This window comes from Callithrix jacchus, chromosome 15 (genome assembly GCF_049354715.1).
Source record: "Callithrix jacchus isolate 240 chromosome 15, calJac240_pri, whole genome shotgun sequence".
Taxonomy (NCBI): Eukaryota; Metazoa; Chordata; class Mammalia; order Primates; family Cebidae; genus Callithrix; species Callithrix jacchus.
In genome coordinates this window covers 66,234,196-66,250,813 of record NC_133516.1, presented here as the reverse complement: position 1 = coordinate 66,250,813, position 16,618 = coordinate 66,234,196, and the positions used below count along the sequence as shown (strand labels likewise).

At 44.2% G+C, this 16,618-nt stretch overlaps 1 protein-coding gene across 13 annotated transcripts in view; it reads left to right on the top strand.

The window, feature by feature from the left end:
* The window catches only part of SRGAP3 (SLIT-ROBO Rho GTPase activating protein 3), a 267,844-nt gene that overhangs the window by 205,080 nt on the left and 46,146 nt on the right, over positions 1-16,618 (top strand). For 4 of the 13 annotated variants that reach the window (XM_054245912.2, XM_054245906.2, XM_054245910.2 and 1 more), the window contains exons 11-13: positions 5,948-6,043; positions 7,576-7,603; positions 10,003-10,089. In XM_054245912.2, the coding sequence (XP_054101887.1) occupies positions 5,948-6,043; positions 7,576-7,603; positions 10,003-10,089 (211 nt within the window). Of the gene's footprint in view, positions 1-5,947; positions 6,044-7,575; positions 7,604-10,002; positions 10,090-12,776; positions 12,880-16,618 lie in introns of all 13 variants that reach the window. The other 9 variants (XM_078351587.1, XM_054245907.2, XM_078351585.1 and 6 more) reach the window with 5 other exon arrangements.

Genomic DNA, 16,618 nt, shown 5'->3' with positions numbered 1-16,618 from the left:
TGGTATATTTGTCAGCATTAATGAATCTGATTCATTATTATCAACTGAAGTTAATGAATTACTGAATGACTGGGGAAGGTGAAAGCTGAATAAATTGACACCAAATCTCTAGTCATTTTTATGTAGCCACTATACGATAAAGATACATGTAGACTCTTAGGGCATTGAGTGAAAAGGGAGAATTTGAAACCAGGAGAATCTGCACTGACCTAACTGATAAATTGGAAATTGGCTATTGGGTGAAGGAAGGAGAGAAAAAAAAATCAGCAGGCCAAAGAGAGCTCAGAATCTTAGTGAATTCATCCTTCTGAGTGTCAACCAGTGACTCACCTTTTCCTGAGCATTTTGGTTCTTCTATTCAGTAGCACTCTCTTTCTAAGAGTAGGGTAGGGTTACAGCTGCATCAGCGGCCTTTTTATGCCATGTGAGGGCTATTTTGTATTGGGAGGGGATGGTCTGGAAATCTTGAAAGCAGGTGAGAAATATGAAGCCAACAGGATATTTTGGCTAGAAAGATACAAGGCTTCTTTTCTTTTAAATGAGATGAAGTATCATATCTAGTGCCTCAGCTTCTCCAAAGTTCAGTAGCTTTCCTTTATTTGTGGCTTTGCTTTCCATGGTTTCAGTTACTTGTGGTTAACTGTGGCCTGAAAATACTGTGTGTTCTGGGTAGTAAGAGTTGGTGAGCTTTGGGTGCTGACAGAAATAAATGTTCCATATTCTGATTTGAGTAGTGGTTATACATAAGGGTAGACATTTGTTTAAACTCCTTGACTGAGGGATAGGAGTGGGGAAGACTTAGTTGCCATGAGCCTTTTCTTCATCCTTCCCTTTAAATTTAGAATGGAAAATTCCTGAAATAAACAATTCATAAGTTTTAAGTTTCTCACTGTTCTGAATAGCACAATGAAATCTTATGCCGTCACACTCCATCTCTGAAAGGACACGAATCCTCCCTTTGTCCAGCATATCCACCCTGGATCTGGTACCCACCTACTAGCCACTTAGTAGCTGTCTTGGTTATCAGATCGAAAAAACAGAGGGCGTGTAGGATTTGGGACTATCCACAGTTTCAGGCATCCCGCTGGGTCTTGGAACGTATTTCTCACAGATAAGCGGGGACTGCTGCGCTCTTTTGACAGGATAGCTCAAGGAAACTACAAGTTAGATGAAGCCCGAGGTATTTTTGGTCAGCTTTACTTAGAAGCAAATTTGAGAACATGATTGACCCCAGACACACCAGTCAAAAAGCCTCCAGGTGCTCGGCAAATAGCATTCCCTGTTACAAAGGATGTCACTGGTGCCTCTTGGGAGCAAAAGCACACATGTTAGCTGTCACTATGCCATTTTATTGGCCAGAGAATTCTCAGTTCATCATCATCGCTGAGTTGTAGACTTATGACCTTTTTATTGCTCTGGGGTGGTAGTCTGTAAGCTCTAGGGTTTACACTCAAGGTTGTGGGTGGTTTTTCAATTTCTGAAAGCCCTTCAAGGGTGAATGAATAGTACACTGCCTATAGAAGGGAAGAAGTATAACTTTTTCAGGCCAAGGTGTAATCACCCATTATAGAGCAAAATGGCCACCAGGACCAGGCCATCTGACTTTCTAGTAAATGACTGAACCAGCAACTATAAAATATATTTTTAAAATATATTTTATATTTCACATCCTGAAACTTTTGGTTTCTACCTGCCCCCATCTGTCTATCCAAGAGCATAGGCATTTTGTTTGGCCAGGCCTGGGGAGATAGTGGTACACAGAAAGTTAAGGTCCCAGCATTTATGGAAAAGAGAGACCTCAAATGGGAAACAAATACTAAGTAAAGAATGATAATTGAGCTGGGTGTGGTGGTGGCCCTGTAATCCCAGCTACTCAGGAGGCTGAGGCAGGAGAATTGCTTGAGGCAAGGCAATGGAGGCTGCAGTGAGCCAAGAGCACGTGGCTGCATTCCAGCCTGGGCAACAAAGCAAGACTCTGTCTCTTAAAAAAAAAAAACGGGGGATGGGGTGGGGGTTATAATTGTGTTAAGTTCCATGAGTGAAAAATTTGAGATAGAGAACAATCGTATATATGTTGTGGAGAGATGCGGGGGGACCTGCTTTAGATGGGGTGATCAGAGAGGCTTCCTAGGAGAATTACTGTTTCTGCTGAAACTAAAGGATGAGAAGGTATCAGTCAAGTGAAAAACCAGGGAAAGACTTTCTGGGGAAGAGGGGACAGCATTTGCAAATGGGGGAAAAGATGTGGTGAGTTAGAAGAATTGAGAGAAGGGTATTGTAACTAGACCATGTTGAGTACATAGAAGAGTGGACAGTTTGGAAACCCAGAGGAGGGGGAACAGGAAATTAACCCTCCTTGTCCACTAATCTCAGGCTATTGCCTGATCACTTTCATGGTTTGCCATCTGCTGTAACAGGAGGGCTTGGGTTTACCTGAAAATTTTACCCAAACTAGTGTCTGGTAGGAATTTGCTCTTGATTCCAGGTACACAGTCAAATCAAACAGGACAAATTTCCCTGTTTTTTTTTTTGAGATGTGATCTCGGCACACTTCCACCTCCACCTCTTGGGTTCAAGGGATTCTCCTGCCTCAGCCTCCTGAGTAGCTGGGATTACAGACACCTGACACCATGCCAGGCTAATTTTTGTATTTTTTTAGTAGAGATGGGGTTTCATCGTGTTGGTCAGGCTGGTCTTGAACTCCTGACCTCATGATCTGCCTGCCTTGGCCTCCCAAACTGCTGGGATTACAGGTGTGAGCCACTGCACCCAGCCGAGCTTACCTATTTTACCTAACCTTTCTCCTTTCCTGCTTTGGTCTTTGCTTCCAATTCCACTGATGTAACTGCCTATGGCTTTGCTCAGGAATTAAGGAGTTTCCTGTTGATTCACCTCAAATTCTGTTTTCAGACCCAGGTTACTCTCTTCCTCTCCTTATTTCTCTTCCTGGTCCCATTCTGCCTCTTTTTTCTTTCTTTTTTTTTTTTCTATAGATAAAATGCTCAATTCTTTCTTCTAAAGTTCTCTTAATGTTAATGCTGGGTGGGATTTCAGAGTTTGAGAGCTGTGCTGTCCAGTATGGTGGCCACTAGCCATGTGTGGCTGATGAAAACTTGAAACATGGCTAGTCTGAATTGGGATGTGCAATATTAACATCAGATTTTGAAGAGTTAGCACACACATATACACAAAATAGAAGATATCTTATTAATTTTTCTATATAGATACGTATTGAAATGATAATCATTTTAATAGTAGGTCAAATGAAATATATCATGAAAATTAATCTCACCTGTTTCCCTTTTTTTTTTTTTTTTTTTTTGAGATGGAGTCTAGCTCTATAGCTCAGGCTGGAGTGCAGTGGCACAATCTCAGCTCACAGCAACCTCCAACTCCTGAGTTCAAGCGATTCTTGTGTTACAGCCTCCCGAGTAACTGGGATTACAGGTGCCCGCCACCACACCCAGCTGATTTTCATATTTTCAGTAGAGATGGCGTTTTACCATGTTGGCCAGGCTGGTCTCAAACTCCTGACCTCAAGTGATTCACCCACCTCAACCTCCCAAAGTGCTAGGATTACAAGTGTGAGCCACCACACCCAGCGTCACCTGCTTCTCTTAACATTTTGTAATGTAGCTACCAGAAATTGTGGCTTGTATAAATTTCTACTAGACAGTACTGGTTTCAGAGATTCTGAACTGGAAGCAGTTCGTAGAATATTAGGAAATGGAGAGCATTTTTGGAGCAGTGACTGGAATAATACTGCTGGTATTTGGTGAATGAGATCCAGGGATGTCAGCATCTGCAATGTACTAGACAGGCAATGAAGAATTTAAACTCAGGATATGAAGGTTTAAAGAAAGGAAGTGGCTCGTCCAAGCTCACGAAGTGAGTTGATAAAGGAGTTAAACAGTAGGACTCAGGCCTCTTTGTTTTCAGTATAATTTTGGTAGGAGAAGGAAAAGATATTATTTAATCTCTTCATTTTGAGTGCCACATCCCTGCCAAGGCAGCTGTCTTCTAATGTGTGGCATCCCTGAAGCCCACAAAGAGGGGATACTATAAGAAGCCAAGTACCGCCTTTATGGAGTCCCTGCATCCGAGGCGCATTCTGCTGGGGACATCTATTCTCCCTCACCTGTGTTTGTGGAGGTGAAACCAGCTTCCCTGGGTAAGCTTGGGTTTGAAGTTAGACAACCTGGATTGGGCTCTACATTTAGCAGGGACTTGGGAAAGTCACTCCATTTCTCCAAGTCTGTTTGCTCATCTGTTGTGACAGGTAAGACACCCTGTGTACAATTGTGCTGTGACACTTATTACACTATTGTGTGATCTACTTATTGAGTCATTTGGCACTAAGCTTCTTGCAGATAGAGCACTTGTTCATTCATTTACTCATTCTACAAATATTTATTGAGCACATACTTTGTGTCAAACACTGCCCGAGACCTTGGTGTCATAGTAGTTTTAATAACTGACAAGATTCCTTCTCATACAACACAGTATCTTCCAATGGAGATAGACTGGCAGTGGACAAGTAAATAAATAATAAGAAAAATATTAATGATAAGCTGCATGTATTGAGAATTTAAAGAGAGAAATTCTACCTATAAAGAGACAAGTGTCTGCTTTAGATAGAGGAAGCAGCCTGGGCAACATAGTAAGACCTTGTCTCTACTAGAAAGAAAATAGCTGGACATGGCGGTATGCACCTGGGGTCCCAGCTACTTGAGAGGCTGAGGCAGGCGGATTGCTTGAGCCCAGGAGATTGAGGTTGCAATGAGCTGTGAGTGCACCACTGCACTCCAGCCTGAGTGGACAAGAGTCTCAAAATAAAATAAATAGATAGATGAAGCTTGTCTCTGGACAGCTTTTAAGTTAAGACCCAAAAGACAAGGAGGAATGAGCCATGCAAAGGTTGGGGCCAAGAGAATTCCAGGCAGCAAATGCAAACGCCTACTTGAGGACCACACAGAAGCCTCTGCATCTTTAGCAGAGCACACAAAGGAAAGAGTGTCCCAAATAGATGGAGTGGCATTTTGAAGGGTCTACTCTGATCTCAAAGGGTTTATAAAGCAGAGTAAGAGGTCTGGATTTTGTCCCTTATCCAAGGCTCTAAGCAATGGAAGGACATGGTCTGATTTACAGTTTAAAGAGATTGCTTGGCTGCTGAAGCAAGAATGTATGGTAGCGGAATAGGAGACCCAGTTAAAAAGAAAGTGATCCAGGTAAGAGATGAGCATGGCCTGGCTAAGAAGATAGTGTTAAGATGGAGAGAAGTGTACAAATTTAATTTATAAAGGAAAGACAGTTTTCAAGGGGAGTGCCTATTGGACTTCTGGCTTAAAGAAGAGGGTGGGTGGATGTCCACCTATTGAGATATTGAAGACTTGGGTGGGAGTAGGTTTCGGGCATGGAAAGAAAGAGTGCTTTGGGAAACATTTAAGGTATGAGATACAAAGAAGGCAATTTATGTTGAATGGATAAAGAAAATGTGGTCTACCCATATAATGGAATATTACAAAGCCATATGAATTACTAAAGAATGAATTACTAAATCGTATTATATGGATAGACCCCAAAAGCTTTATGCTAAGTAAAGGAAGCCAGATGCAAGGGACCACATCTTATATAATTCCATCTATATAAAATGTCTTGATTAGGCAAACCTGTAGAGACAGGGAGTAGATTAGGGTTGCCAGGGGCTGGAGGCAGGAACAGGGAGTGACTATTAGTGGGTACGAGGGATCTTTTTCTGGGGATGGAAATGTTTTCAAATTGAATTCTGGTGAGGGTTGCATAACTCTGAATATTCACGAAAAATCATTGAATTATACACTTCAAATGGGTGAGTTTTATAATATATAAATATGCCTCAATAATGCTGTTATTTTATTTATTTTATTATTATTATTTTTTGAGATGGAGTTTTGCTCTTGTTGCCCAGGCTGGAGTGCAGTGATGCTATCTCGCTCACCTCAACCTCCACCTCCCGGTTCAAGCGGTTCTTCTTCCTCAGGCTCCCGAGTAGCTGGGATTACAGGTGTGCGCCACCACATCCGGCCAAGTTTTGTATTTGTAGTAGAGATGGGGTTTCTCCATGTTGGTCTGGTTGGTCTCAAACTCCTGACCTCAGGTGATCTGCCAGCCTTGGCTTCCCAAAGTTCTGGGATTACAGGCATGAGCCACTGTTCCCAGCAGTAGTGCTATTTTTTTTTTTTTAAGATGGCAGTGCATCTGAGTTAGGAATTCTAGGAAAGGGTAAGATCTGGACATAGAGTAAGGGGTTTTCTGTAAGCACTTGCAGTCGCTTTGAGAGGGTGTGTAGAAAAGGAAAGCAGCCCTCAGTCTGTGTCCTGATGGCATTCCAACATTTCAAGGTTTGAGATTGGGCAGAATGAGGAGGAGACATAAAGAGAGACTGAGGAAACTGCAGGGCAGGAAGAACACTGGGAAAGTGTGGAGTCATGAAAGTGGAGAGAGCTTTGTAAGAAGGGAGTGGTGAACTGAGTAGAATGGTATGGAGAGGTCAGGTACAATAAGGGCAGTGAAGACAATTGGATTCAGCCTCAAGGAGACCTTTGTTGACCTTAAGTGTTGATCTTGACAAGAGCAGTCTCAGCCCAGGGATGAGGACAGAAGCCCAGCTGCAAAGGGGCGAGGAGGAAATAGGAGGGAAGGAAGCGGTGGTGCCTCAACACAGCTCCTTCAGAGGATTTCACTGTAAAGAAGAGCAGAGAAATGAGGATGTAGCTGGAAGGAGAAATCGGGTCAACAGAAGGGTTAAAAGCTAGGCCATTCATTTCTAGAACATGTTAATATGTTGTTGGAAATGGTCCAGAAGAGAGGAGAGTGGTGATGTGAAGGAGAGGGGAAACACCTGCAGAAACTAAGGCCCCCCAGAAGGGCAGAGGGAATGGAACCAGGGCATGAGGAGAAGGTCTGGAGGGTAGGCAGGAGGGCCTCATGGAGGCAGGCAGATGGAGAACCCATATTACTTGATTTTGTTTTCCAGTGGAGGAAATGAGAAGATCTTCAGCTGAGAATGAAGGTGGAGGCAGGGCCACAGGAGCACCTGCCTTATGGCTGATACCCTTCAGTGCCAGGCACATGGCACAGGCTCAGTCAGTCTTCATTGCCATTAAACACTACAGGAGTTTTCAAACTTTGGGAGGCATAGAAGTGATCACCAGGAGTGGTTGTTAAAATGCAGATTTCTGGGTTTTTATTTCAGAGATTCTGATTCAGAAGACCCATGAGAGAGCCAAGAAATCGGCATCCTTAACCAGAGCCCCAGATGTTTCTGATGCAAGTGGCTAGCGGGCTATAGTTTGAGAATCACTGAAAATATGTCTTGAACAATAACGTGCATGAACACACTCCTACAAATAGGAGGCTTTTAATAAAGAATTAATAAGACGCAATTCTTTTCAGCAGACCGTGCCTTAGGCATAATTAGATTTCATGTTTCATAAATAATTAAGACCCATTGCATTTTGTTTTTAGAAAAAGACGAATGTTCTTTGGTTGAAAAAGAAAAGGGAATTAAACATTAATGTATACTTTTCTTTACAGGGGAAAGAGCAGAATGCGGCACCACCAGGTGAGAGTGGGGGAGTCGTGTTTTCTCTTATCTGCTGCCGGAGGTGGGAATGGGATGGGGCTGGAGAGGCACTGCTGGGAGCTGGAGAAGCAGGGATGGCTTCTTCACCAGTGTACCCATGGGCTGGTGTGGGTGTGCCCGGGTGAGGCACAGCTGCTGCTTTGCTTGTTCCAGCATTAGACGGAAAAAGCCACGCGCCTCCAGGCTGGCCATGGAAGGGGGTGCTTTTGTGGCTGCTGTGTGACAGTGGGGTACCCTCCCTTTGTGCTGGCCATCAGGTGAGACAGTAATGTCTACTAAGAGTGGCTGAGGGCAGGCTGTAGGGGCCAGAGGCTTTGGGGTGGCTGTTGACCTCTCTCCCCACCTGCTATACTGCGCTGAACAAACTGCCCAGCCTTGGGCAATGCCCAGCCTGAGGTCCCTACGTGCTAAGGCCTTGGGCCAGGCTTGGATTACGCACAGCTGGGCACACGCATGTGCAGAGGAATGCACAGACTCCCTGGCCATCAACACCCTGGCTTGGACCTCATGGGCACTTGGATGGGCTGATAGAAAGTAACACAGGCAACTTCTGCTTTCTCTCTAACTTGTTCAACATCCCCTTTTGCGCTTTTCCCTGAGCAGACCAGAGCCAGTGAACACTTCCCACTCAGCAGCTGATAGCCCAGGGGCTGACTTTCCTCCCCTTTCAGAGAGCGTAGATCCATAAGTTGCTCTGTCACCAACCAGGTTGTTTGCTTAGAGCCTGTTTCATTTCTGCATCCCCAGTAAGAGATACTGCACTGCCTAGCTGAAATTCAGCCAGTGGCGCAGAGGCCTGCACTTTTTCATCCCATGGCAGTAGAGCACTACTTTTTGCCTCACTTTCTGGGCCCAGGGACCTGAGGGCATTCTTTCCTTTCCCACAAATGCTTCCCAGTGGCCCCGAATCCTGGAAAACTGTCAGGTTTGGCAAAGCAAAGATGAACTTCCAACTCTCTCCTGCTCCTTGGGAAGGGAGTGGGGCAGAGGCTTGGAAAACCCTGGGGTTTTCAGTTTCCTGGGCCCAAGATGGGGAGATGGAGGGCTCATCAGAAGTTTAGCCCATACAGTTGTACCTCTGGGCTCTGGCAATTTGGAAACATCAGGATGATTCACACCAGGCAAGCCTTTCCAGCACATGGGGCGGCAGATGTGCAGGTCACTTTCGAAGTACCTTTTAGAAACAAACCCATTATAATTATTTTTTTCTGGCAAGAGAATGTTGCCATAGTCTTAAAACAACAGAAGTCATATTTTACACCAAATTCTGCAAATAGGGAAACAGATGGGGGATGAATTGAGCTGTCCCTCACTTCCTCATAATTCCTAGAACTCATGCAGAGAAGATTGTTCCAGCAGAGAGCAGGAGAGGAAATCTGTAATCAAACCCTTGGCCAGGTCTCAGGGTCCTCCCTCAGGGGAAAGTTGAGGGTTTTTTTGTTTTGTTTTGTCTTTTAAATAAAGCCCTCTGAAGTGTTGTCTTCCATACCCTCTTTGACCTGGGGCCTGGGAAATCCAAGCTGAGTTTGTCAGACCTCCCACTTAGACACCCATCATTCAACTGCAGCTAACCTGCATTAAATTGCAGACCTAGCTTGTGTACTCTGGTTCCTGGCCAAGGTCAAAGGCAACTTTGTTAGTAAACTAAAAGTCTCCCCTTACCTCCAAAATCATTATTTAACTTGTGGAAATTGTTGCCAACAATGTCTCTGTCCTGTGGCTCTGTCTGTATCTTCCATGGGCTTCCCACACATGGTGGATTTGAGCAGGATCCCCTTAGCCAAGTTGTGTCGACCTTGTATAGAGGAATCGGATTTACGTATGGGCTGCAGCATGTTGTATTTTTCTCACACTTCAGAACCTTATCTTAGACCAAATTCATAATAACCCTGTAATTCAGGCTGGCCAGATGTGATAATACGCTTAAATTTAAAAGCATATTATTGTAAATGTCAAAGCAAGATGCAAATATAAGGTTTGATTATTGTGATTCAGATGAATGTCTGCCTCCCCTTACCCAGGTTAACATGCCCTCGCAGTCTGGATTAGAGATTAAATCACTTGAGATCTTGTCCAAACAGATGCAATGCAGTACACAACCCATGCACAGTCTCCAAGGGCCTGACTGCCACCATTTGGGATGTTGACCTCCAGGTCTATTAGGTTATCTAGGGGAATTTTTCATCACATCCTTTTAGTTGCAGGATAATTTTGAGGCCATTACCTGTGTTGCCAACATGTGTTAATTTTCATCTTGGTTAAAAGGCAGAAAGGGGACATTGGTCTCTGGTTTCTCTCTCTTCTTCTCTGTGGCTTTCTCTGTTCCTGTTTTCCCTGCCTCTCTTTCTTTCTTTCCTTTTTGCTCTGCATCTGAGCAGCAGAAGAGATGGAAGGCTTAGGCTGCCCCACTTTGCTTGGCTGAGCTGTCCCCCTGCTCCCCACTTTGTGCCCCACCCAGCACTTCAGTAAGTTGGTATAGATTTGATATTGTTCAAAGTTGGGATAGCTACGTTTCCTTGTCAGAGATTTCAGACAGTGCACAGAGCACTACACAAAGAAAGAAATCCTGGTGTGATTCACGCAGTCCTTTGCTTTCTGGGTTGGGCAGGAAAAGTGGGAAAACATATTCTATTTTGCCTTTATTCCTTTGTGTAAAATTTAAGAAAAAACAAAAACACTTAGAACTTTCTTTTAAGGAAATCCTCCAGTTGGACACCTTAGGTTTTTTGATATTAAATGTCCAACCTTGCTGGCCATGAGAATTTAACAGATAATTTAATGTTACTTCTGGATGTTCTATGATAAAATCACTTTCGTCCTCACACTAGAGCCTGGAGAGTAGGAAGAGCTGAATTTACCCCCAGCCTCAATCACATTTTATTGTGTGACCTTAGGCAAGTTTTTTCACCTCTTATGGGCTCACTGGCCTTGTACGTAAAGTGAATTGAATATTCTTTCCCAACCTCACGGGGTTGTTGTGAGGTTATCCTGCAATGTGATAAAGAAATGATCTGGGAACGTTCAAAAACAGAAACCAGACACTGAAAACTGGCTGACAATGTTGCTATCCTCAAGTTATTTCTAATCCCCCAGTTAAAAACTTATGGCCTTGTGTCACATTTTTGACACTCTCTTTTACCTTTGGCATTTGAAAATTTAAGAGCAGATCCTGAAGAAACCCCCCCCCCCCGACACATGCACATACATCCTCAAAAATAAGTAATTTTTGAAAGAGAAATGACATGGACTTAGCTAACCAAATTGACATAGATCCAAGATGGGCTTGAAATAATCTTGCCTGTTGTTTCTTTTCAAAATTTTGATCTGTGCTGTTATTTTGTTTCCATTGTTTGGGTGGCATGATATTTGGATTGACCTGGTTTTTGCCCATGCATGTACTGGAGCTAGCAGCATTTGCTCAATACTCAAACACCTAGGAGAAGTTGGTTAGCAGCCCTGGATGGCTGGGCTTCTGAGGAAGACAGGTACAACAAGCCCAGTCAGCAGAGGCAGCATGAATCTCATTTATCCTGATTGGCTGCATAGTCCAGAAGATTTCTTGCCCACTCACAGAAATCAGTCAAGATTTGGGGGACCAGGTCTTTGCTTGTCATGTGTGGACATGATCTGTGCCTGGCTGAGTCCCCACTTGTTGCTATCCAAATTTTGAACCCAGCCATTTGAAAATGAACTGCCTCTCTTGGTTAGGGGCCCTCTTCTCAACCTTAAAAAGCCCTTTGCCCTAGAAGGCTGGTACCATTGAGTCAGGCCAACTTGTGTGGTGAAATGAGCAAATAAGCCTACACAGGTATATGCATGGTCAGCAATTCTGGAAACGGGTTCAGTTTGTGGCTGTTTCACTGGTGCACTGTGGTGTGGTTACCCATCCCTGTGGCCAAGAGTGGAGTATACTTTAGGAATGACAAACCTAAAGTAAAGTAAGACACTTTCAACCTGATCCCATGGCAAAGGTTACTGGGATAGATGAGTCCTTGGCTGGAAATAAAAAAGTGCCCTAAGGCTCCATGATGGTGGCCTAGAGAAACCCCGAACTTGGAGCCAAACAGTTTCAAGTCCCACTGTCAGTTCTCCTTCAGAGGAGGCTTCAGTTTCTGCCTCTGTAAAATGGGGCCACAAATTCAGGGTTGAGATGATGTTAAGTATAGTAACAGATTTGAAAGTGCTTTAACTGAAAGTGTGCTTGAGGCCAGGTGCAGTGCCTCACTCCTGTAATCCCAGCACTTTGGGAGGCCGAGATGGGCGGATCTTGAGATCAGGAGTTCGAGAACTGCCTGGCCAACATAGTGAAACCCCATCTCTACTAAAGACAAAAAATTAGCCGGGCCTGGTGTTGTGCACCTGTAATCCCAGCTACTTGGGAAGCTGAGTCAGGAGAATCGCTTGAATGCAGGAGGCAGAAGTGGCGGTGAGCTGAGATCATACCATTGCATCCCAGCCTGGGCTACAGGGTGAGATTTCGTCTCAGAAAAAAAAAAAAAAAAGTGTACTTGACTAAAGAACAGGATAGTACCATCATCCTGGGCCACCTGGGAACCCCAAAGAAGTTACAGACTCCCTCATGACATCAGTTTCTTCATCTCTGAAATGAGAATAGTAATTGCCTGGCTCTTAGATCAATGAAATAAAGATTAGTCAAGTGCATTTGAAATGCCAAGAGGCATTAGGAAGATCAGTGCCCTGATACAATGGGAGTTGAGACTTGGTGATAAATTTAAGCCAAAATAATGAAAATTAACCCTCATAATCATGTTTGAAAGTCTCTTGCTTTCTCAGGCTACAGATTATATATCTCTCCCCTGATTCCCCCTCCATCTGGTCAGCTTTGCAGGATGACAGCCTCTGATTGGAGTTTCAATGATTTCTTGCACATGTACTATTTTCCCCCTAAGATTTAGAATGTATTTGCATTATGTAAGAGTTGCTACTGCTTGGCATTGTGGGTAAATTAAGATCCCCTAAAACATCCAATGGCCTTCAGATGGAACATTGGAAACCAATGTCTTGGCAGGGGGTTAGGGGCTTCCATTTACATTTTGTGTTCTCCTTTAGTCATGGGTTTTAAGAGCATCTTTCCCAGTTGTATGTTTATGTTGGTTGCTTTCTTGATTTCTTTTGTTCCGTTTTCCCCTAGGCCCCCCTGTCTTCCCCCTAAACCACAGAAAATGAGGAGACCTAGGCCTCTCTCAGTGTATAGCCATAAACTCTTTAACGGCAGTATGGAAGCATTCATTAAGGTACTTGCTGGGGAGCCGTGGAGTCCGCGAATGTGCCCAATGTAATGGCAGCCTCTGTCCACCTGCCTCCCTGCCAGCAGACAGCCCTGTTCTTGGCCAGGCCCTGTGGAGCTAGTTCCTTGCTGCAGCCTGCTGTTAGTTTCAGCGAGGACTTTTCACAGGAGCCACTGTGGCCTCTAACCAGTTGCTCCTAAAGTGCCCTGCGCAGTTCTCAGCCCTGGGGTAGGGATCAGATCATGACAGAACCCAGAGAAGTCCAAGTGGGGCTGAAATACCAGTGCAGCATGCCCAGCCAGCTACGCTTCATTGCTTAAGCAACTGTAGTCCTAACACCTGAGGGACAGTCAGAGAAACCCTATTCCCTCACTTCACACCCACATCTCCCAGGAGGAGCTGAATTGAAAGCAACACAGAGGAAATCCCTGTAGATATCAGTGTGTTTTTATACACATGATTTTTTTTAGTTGCATATATATATCAGCAAAGGAAACACATACAATTTTTATGAGAGAAAATCCTCCTACCTAGTTTTGCTTCCCGTTAGGTGGTTTGGGAGAAGGGAGAAGAGTTGAGGTTGTCCCTATTGAATTCTAGGTTAACCCTTTATACCTTAAACTAAAAATTAAAATAGTTCATCCAAGCGAGTTTCTCTTTTCTTTCCTCTTTGGTGTAAAGGGTATGAGATCAAGCCATATCAGATATAATGGCTCAAGGGAAATTAAGATGATGATGGAGAGGCGAAGAGTGGGAAGATACTTGAGGAAGGGGAGAAGCATTCTTAACATTACTTAGAGGAAGGGGGGAGGTTCCTGCAAATGATTTGAGAGCCCACTACCTTCTAATGAAGACATTCTCTGCAGAGAAGATGATAGATACCAATCAAGAGCAAAAATGAAGGCTCTTCGGCTTTGCCAATGACTTTGGAGTTATGGAGGATGCTCGTGTTCCGGCTCTCTACTCATGGTCCTCAGACAGGGTCCAGCACAGGACTTGCAGGACAGCAAGAGACTGGATATGGGTTTGGCCTTAGGCAGGGGAGAGGGTAAGCAAGACCAGCCTGGGTCCCCGGACTGTCTCTTTCTGTGGGCTGAGTTCTGAGGAAGGGAGAGTGAGGGAAGACTAGGGCCCAAGTCGGGACTGCCCAGGGGTGAGGAATGTCAAGGGCTGCTGTAGGGATGCCTAACAAGACCAAAGCATGGAGGATTCCCAAAAGGAGGGGCCCATGGGTGCATTAGGAAGGAAGATCAAGAGGTAACCCAGAGGGAGTGGTTTATTGGGTCATGGGAGGGTGGGGCTGTGCCAAAGGAATCCTCTGTCTCCATCCTCCTTCCTCTCTCCTCCAAGACTTTCTTCTTTCACCTTTGCCCCTAAAAAAGCCACAGTCCATGAGGGGACTAGTTATTCTCCCCTCCCTCAAGAAGCCAGTAGTGGAGCTTGGGAGATAATAAATGCAAAAGGCAGAAAGTGGAAGGTGATTTAAGATGAGCACCTAGTGAGTTATCCCCACAAAAACAAGTTCAGGACAGGTGTGGTTGCTCACACTTATAATCCTAGCACTTTGGGAGGCTGAGGTAGGAGGATGGCTTGAGCCTGGGAGGTCAAGGCTGCAGTGAGCTATAAGCCTGGGAGGTCAAGGCTGCAGTGAGCTATAATCGTGCCACTACACTCCAGTCTGGGTGACAGGGTGAGACCCTGTCTCAAAAATAACAACAAAACAAGTTTAGAGCAAGAAGAGCTATGAACTCAAGCACAGGAGGCTTCTGGAGGGGCTTTGAAGGAAAGGTGGGAATAAAGAGAAGAAAAGGACAGACGGAATGATTGAAAGGAGGAACAGAAGGAATGAACGCTCAGAGACAGGGACATCCTCAGTTTGCTTAGGTCTTTGGAAATGGGTAATTAGTCAGGATACTTAGAAGGAATCAACTCTCATCTGACGGTACTTGACAAGAAGATGTTCTGTTGAATTAGATATTTTTGTAATAGGTCCGACATATCAGATGTGACTATAAAGTAATCTGACTTTATTCCTTTCACCAACACATCAGAACCTACTCAACCACATGAGTGTTTGCCCCTTTGAGGCAGTCACCTTGGGAAGCCACCTTCTTACCTGAATGTGTCGGCATTGCTGCAGCTGCTTTGGTCAGTCTTCTTTAGAGCCTTAAGCATGGCCTTTACCAGTGTGGCCAAGACTTTGTATTCAAATGGACACCTTGTCTTTGGAATAGAAAGCTCCACTTGGAAGCTGAGCTTTGTGATGCCATTGGAGGTGCAAAATGGCAAGAGGAATTGCTACAGTGGGACCGTTTCCCTGGCCCCTGAAAGAGCCCTCAAGCAGCACCAGCCCAGAGCATTAGAGCAGCGGCAGCACTGTTAGAATAAGTGCATCATCTCCTAAGGGGAAAAGTTGGAGGAATAATACTCATTTGACTGGGAAAAAAGGTGTATTTGTTAAATACTATTTCATTCATTCATTCATTTATTGAGGCACAGTCTCACTGTATCACCCAGGCTCGAGTGCAGTGGTACAATCACCACTCACTATAGCCTTGATCTCCTGGGCTCAAGTGATCCTCCTACCTCAGCCTCCTGAGTAGCTGGGGCTACACACATGCACCATGATGCCTGGCTAATTAAAAAAAAATTTTTTTTGTAGAGACAGGGTCTTACTATGTTGACCAGGCTGGTCTTGAACTCCTGGGCCCAAGGGATCCTTTCGCCTTGGCCTCCCAAAGTGCTGGGATTACAGGCATGCACCACTGTACCTGGCCTTACTATTGCATTGCTTTACAGTCACACTGTAATCATCAGATACTATCAGTGCAGTTCAACAAACTCATACTGTGCACCTACTATCAGCTGGTCAGTGTTTTACAGCACAGTTTTACTTTGAAATATTATTAACTTTCAGAGAATGTAAAGGCAGCATAATGTATTCAATCCTTCAACTACTGAGAAAGGAATTTAATTTTCTATTATAATTCGCATGCCATCTGAAGGAATATTGAACCAAGAGTCCCCAGTTGTGAAAAACCACACCTGCGAAAAGCTTTTCAATAAAATAACACCTCTGGGCCCTACAATTATGATGGTTTAGAGGGACAAGGAAGCATCCTCAGGTTAATAATAATAAGTAAATATTGCTAGGGTTTGATTTATACATTTCTAGGACCCTACCTGAATAAACAAACCCCTTTCAAAATCCTTGATATTTTTTCATCCTCTCAGACAAAACGAGGCCTCATTTTTATAAGAGCCAGTTTTGAAGCCCAAGAGATTCACCTCTGGGACAAGGAGAGAATCCTCATCCTGTTTCTGTAAAATAAGCATGATAATTACCTACTTCATGAGTTTGTGAGGAACATTAAATGAGCTAATATATGTTATGTTTCTAGAGCACTGGATGGCACATAGTAAGCGCTATGTATTACCTATGATGATTAGCATTAATTTTAGCATATTGTTCACAGAGCCTGTTAAACCAGACTGTTTGCTCAGTTCTGGGATTCTGGTAGATTTAGTCAGCATGTCAGGTAGCAGACAATTCCAGTTGTTGAGATGCTGAGACTGGACAGATCATGCTAGCTAGAAGGCACACATCTTCCAGGAGCCTGGATGGAATAAGTGCTCACCCCAGAGATGGACCTGCTGCACAGATGGAAAAAAACAGACAGCACTCCCCTGAAAATGGGCATCATCAGTGGCTTTTAGTGAAAGTAAAGGTTCCAGTTCTGTCCCC